The 5,687-nt window shown below is 36.0% G+C and overlaps 1 protein-coding gene across 1 annotated transcript; it reads left to right on the forward strand.

Moving 5' to 3' along the window:
- Positions 1 to 277: 277 nt before the first annotated feature.
- On the forward strand, positions 278 to 3,393 carry LOC149218749 (receptor kinase-like protein Xa21). Its single transcript, XM_089386626.1, has 2 exons — positions 278 to 2,901; positions 3,002 to 3,393. Exons 1-2 carry the CDS (start codon positions 2,430 to 2,432, stop codon positions 3,391 to 3,393), a joined length of 864 nt encoding a protein of 287 aa, XP_089242752.1. The 5' UTR covers positions 278 to 2,429.
- Positions 3,394 to 5,687: the final 2,294 nt, after the last annotated feature.

The raw sequence follows: 5,687 nt of genomic DNA on the forward strand, positions 1-5,687 counted from the left end.
ATAAACTACGGTACCCCCGTCTTTCTATCTCAACAACACGCGTTTGAAAAAACAAGGCATTGCCACCACGGCACTTGACAGATCTCATTCCTTCCTTTCGCTGCCCTCTGGGACACCATTTCTTTCCCCGTTATAAATAGCCAAGAGGTTGTGCCCAGAACGGCAATTCTCCTCTTCGCCTTTCCCCATTCAAGTTATGATGTCGTCTGCCTGGTTTTATTTTCCACTTTCTTTGCTGCTCTTCATTTTTTCCTATACCTCTCACTCATTTCACGATGATCAGCAATCGCTACTGGCGTTCAAGTCACTGATCACCAGCTATCCTAATCAATCCATGGCTGATAGGAGTTCCGCCGTTCCCTTGTGCAACTGGACTATGGTTACATGCATCCACCGCCATCCATTTGACAGAGTGATCGCGCTCAACCTCAGTGCTATGGATCTACAAGGCACCATTTCTCCTTCTCTGCCAATTTGCCGTTTCTCCACTCCCTCGATCTTTCCCACAATGCGCTCCACGGTCATATCCCGCCTCAATTGGGACGTCTCTTTCGTTTGAGAACTCTTTCCCTGCGTTACAATCAGCTGGAAGGAAGTATCCCCGTGGAGTTGGGTTCCCTTAAACAATTGCAGTTCATTTACATAGGTGCAAACAGCCTCACAGGTACTATTCCCTCTTTCAAAGCAAACCTTTCAGATTTGATTGTTTTAGCAGCAGCAAGCAATAATCTCAGTGGTGCCATTCCACCACAGTTGGGTTTGCTCCCTAATCTTCAAACTCTGCACATAGCTGGAAATGAATTGTATGGCTCCATTCCCACTTCTTTCTCAAATAACTCTGCTTTGATTTATTTGGATATTTCCACAAACAAACACACTGGTGTCATTCCACAAGAATTGGGTTTGCTTACCAATTTGAAAACACTTTCCTTGTATCAAAATGAATTGGTAGGCAACATTCCATATTCTTTGTCAAATATCTCTAACTTGCAAGGGATCTATTTATGGAAAAATCAATTAAGTGGAAACATACCAAATTCTATTGGAAATTGTTCCAAACTCACTATATTAGCTCTTGGTGAGAACAAGTTGAGTGGAAGTGTGCCAATAGAGTTGGGTAACTTATCACTCCTTTAACGGCTAGACTTACAATCTAATGAACTTGATAGTGGAAGCACTATGGATATTCCCTTTCTTACATCTCTTACTAATTGTTCCCACCTAAAAGATTTAGACTTGAGTGACAATCAATTTAGTGGTGTTTTGCCCCCTGCTATAAGTCTATTTTCTACTAATTTGTCATACTTCAGATTTTCAAACAACATAATAGAAGGAAACATCCCTCCACTTACTCAGAATCTTAGTGGCCTAATTTATCTAAAATTAAATAAAAATATTTTAAAGGGAACTATACCATTATTAGGTAACCTTGAAAGAATACAAATATTGGATTTAGGAAATAATAGATTAGAAGGAAACATTCCCAATGATATCAAACAATTAGAACAATCTTGGTCTCCTAGATATTAGTAGAAACATGCTTTCTGGAAAAATTCCTGATTCCTTAAGCTATCTTAAACAACTTTAGACCCTTTCTCTTCATCACAACCAATTGTCAGATAAAATACCTTCTAGTTTAGGAGATTGCAAAAATTTGGGATTGCTTGACTTGTCTCACAATAGACTCAATAGAAATATACCACGAGAAATCACTACTCTTCCTTGTATTTTTGTTTGGATTTGTCACATAATTTTTTGGATGGCCCCATACCTCTAGAGATAGGAAAACTTCAAAATGCTTTAGCTATAGACATTTCTACCAATCTAATCACTAGTGCCATTCTGCCAACACTTCAAAGTTGCACTGCACTTGAATCATTGAATCTATCTAACAATTCATTAAAAGGTTCCATTCCAAATTCACTTGGATATCTACAAAATCTCAAGGTGTTGGATCTCTCTTCGAACTCCTTATCGGGGTCAATGCCAATTACTCTCAACAAGTTGAAAGAGATTCACTATTTGAATTTATCTTTCAATAATCTCAGTGGAGAAATACCAAAAGGAGAATTTTCTACAAATCAAACCATTATCATGTCCTTAATTGGAAATCCAGGGCTTTTGGGGCACAAGTATTTTCCTTACCAACATGTCGAGCACCAAGAAGTCATTTTGATGTTCTAAGAAAAGTTCTATTGCCAATTTTTGGTGTGATTGATTTTATTCTGTGCTGTTTTCTTTTGAGATTCTGCTCAAGTGGAAATTTGCTTATACAAAAGTTTGATTTCCCACAAGTTATTTCCCATAAATTAGAGCATCGAAGGATATCATATCAAGATCTTTCTAGAGCAACTAATGGATTTATTGAAGCCAATTTGTTGGGGAAGGGTAGTTTTGGATCAGTATACAAGGGAATCTTGAGTGATGGCATGCTTGTTGCTGTAAAAGTTTTCAGTTTGCAAAATGACCAGGTTGTGAAGAGTTTTCAAAGGGAGTGTAAAGTCTTGCAAAATGTTCGACATCGAAATCTTGTGAGAATTATAACCTCATGTTCCAATCTTGATTGCAAAGGTTTAGTGTTTGAGCTTATGGGAAATGGAAGCTTAGACAAATATTTGTATCCTGATAAAGATGACAACAATGCTGAGGATGTGTGTGAGTTGGGATTGGAAACAAGATTAGACATTGCCATAGATGTGGCCCATGGCATGGAATATCTTCATCATGATGCTTGTGTACAACTAGTGCATTGTGATATAAAACCAAGCAATGTGTTGTTAGATGCAAACATGATTGGTGTTGTAACAAATTTTGGGATTGCAAAATTAATTGGTGCAACCTCCCATGATTCACTTTCTTCAACACTTTCTCTAAAAGGATCCATGGGCTACATTGCCCCAGGTATGGATATTTTAGAATATTATTTTTAATTGAATTGTCTTCACAACAATTTGATATGGATTTTTTGAGTAAATCTTGATCAATGTTTCCTTGAATGCAGAGTATGGAATAGGTGAGAGAGTTTCTACTCAAGGGGATGTTTATAGCTATGGCATTCTGTTATTGGAAATACTTACCAGAAAAAAAACAACTAGTGACATGTTTGCAAGAGATTTGAACTTGCATAAGTGGGTGAACTTAGCATTTCCAAATAGAGTGGAGGAGGTAATTGACCCTCATATCTTGAGAGAGATGGATGATGCTGAAATTGGAGAAAATGATACATATAAATGCCTACTTTCTCTCTTACACGTTGGTTTGTTATGCTTAAAAGATTCACCCAAAGAACACCCAACTATGAGAGATGTGTCAACTCTGTTGGAGAGTTTTAAAAAGGATTTGGTGGAAAAGAATGTTGCTTCGAAGAGATCAAATGAAAGTTCTACATTTTAGTTTTCAAAGATTTCAATTGTAAAATATTTATATTCTTCCAACAGCAAGTACTTATATTATTTTAGCACTTCAAGCAATTTGATATCAATATAATATTTTAGCAATCGTTTGCTTTTGTAACTCCAGATTTTAATGAAATTGTAGAATTAAATGTCTTAATCGTGTTTAACCAGTTCATCCATTAGTGAAGGAGTTCATGTAAACGTTGTATGGATTTATTTCATGAAAATTCATTTGGTTGTTCTTTAGCATCTCCAGAATTTGTGGGAGCTGCTTGTGATAATATTAGGCATGTTTTCTGTCAAAGCTTTTGCATATTCCATTTAGTAGGAGCTCTGTAGTTGCCCTCACATTAAATTCATGTATCTGTCCCTGCATGGAAGAATCCAATGCACATTGCATCATAATGTTTAATCCTTTTGTGGCAGTAAGTGGTGCTTTATGGAAATTCTTGACACTTTAATCTCAATGCACATTCACTGAGTTTGCATACCCTTGTGTTTGTATAGTCTGGTGTGAGCGAACCTCGTATCATAAGCTTGACAAAGAAAATAAATAAATAAATATACAATGAAAAAAAAAGATTAAAACCATACTCTACAATTTCAGTATTCTCCTACTCGGAGGATAAATTATTACGGTAATGTATAAGATTCAGTCATAGTCATGATATCCACTTAATGTTGCTATGTATTAACATTTACTGAAAATGGATTCTTCAACATATCTTTCTGCATGTTTCAACAAGGACTGGCCAAGGACCTCAACTTATTTTGAAATCCCTACAGATTGTAGTAGTCGATTTATTCAAGATTTTGTAATTGGGTTTGCTTCTTCAAATGATATGGAGATATTAAAGAAGAGTTTGATGTTGCCCTTTATTTATTTCTGATTCTGATATGCTACAGGTTGGGTTCTGTGTCTACATCATTTTGAAGAATCGAAAAACATCTTAGGTCAAAAACCCCATGGCCTTTTTCATTATATTCAAGAATATGGGATTTCCAGAGTTGGCACATCCATTTACACATCCTACATATGCAACTTCATCAAACTGTGAATGATTGGTTTTACGGAGTCACTTTCTGATATAGAAAGTTGTGTTGAAGGATGTTTGATTTTCTTAAATAAGACCATGTCTTTAGAAGGCATTTGGATCGGATTGAGGATGACACAACATTGAATTAACATTCAAGTTAAGTTTTTAAGTTTTATAATGGAACCTATAATAACTAGTATGGTCGGAAAAGCATGCTGATAGACTCAACTTTTGGCGTGATACTGAAGCAAATTTCCCCTGTAATCTCGCCCTTCATTTTCTTTAAACCAATGGATTAACAGTGAGTTGAAAGAACCATAGTACATGTCAACTTAAACAAGCCAATTACTGGATTTAAATGGTCCATTCTAGAGTGCCCAACATACCATAGTACATGATAACTTACATTAATTACTTCATTCAAACTTAACCAGATATTTTGCATTTTAAACTTACCAACCTACAGAGGGTGTTCATTTGACAAGAGAATCGAGATCTGAATACCAATAAATATTGTTGTTTTGCTTTATCAGAGAAATCAAGAGTACTCACACACGTTTTTGTGCTTTCTCGGATCTCCGGAGAAATTTTCACAGATCTTGAGCTGGGTTCATTTGACAGACAGAACAGAGGATCATAAGAGATCCGGACTTAGAATGATAATTTGGTGGTTTTGAGCATTTGGATTTAAACATCTGTCCCAAAGACAAAATTGGTCCATAGTTTTTCGGAGGCAGACAATGAATCTGCCAGTGAACTCGAAAATTGCTGATTTTGAGTCTAGCATAGCTACATTGTTTAGTCATAGAGTTCTTAGATTTTGGCAATTGTGTGTTAATAATAATGAAGAGCAACAATTCCTTAACAACATGTCCAACACCAAAACGTCATTTTAATGTTCTGGAAAAAAATTATTGCAAATTTTGGTGCTATTGGTTTTATGCTATGTTGTTTGTGATTTGGCTTCCTCTCAAGTGGGAATTTGCATATACAAAACTTTGATTTTCCCTGAGTTATTTGCCATAAATCAAAACACCAAAATATAGTGCACAAAGGAATTTTCAAGTGGGTATTTGCATATACAAAACTTTGATTTTCCCCGAGTTATTTGCCATAAATCAAAACACCAAAATACAGTGCACAAAGGAATTTTGGGTGAGGGTATACTTCTCGCTGTGAAGGTTTTCAATTTGGAAAATGACCAGGATGTGAAGAGGAATTTTGGGTGAGGATATGTTTGTCGGTATGAAGGTTT

The sequence above is a fragment of the Pinus tabuliformis genome, chromosome Q, assembly GCF_031772625.1.
Source record: "Pinus tabuliformis cultivar Carrire ecotype Pingquan chromosome Q, CPIR1, whole genome shotgun sequence".
NCBI classification, from domain to species: Eukaryota; Viridiplantae; Streptophyta; class Pinopsida; order Pinales; family Pinaceae; genus Pinus; species Pinus tabuliformis.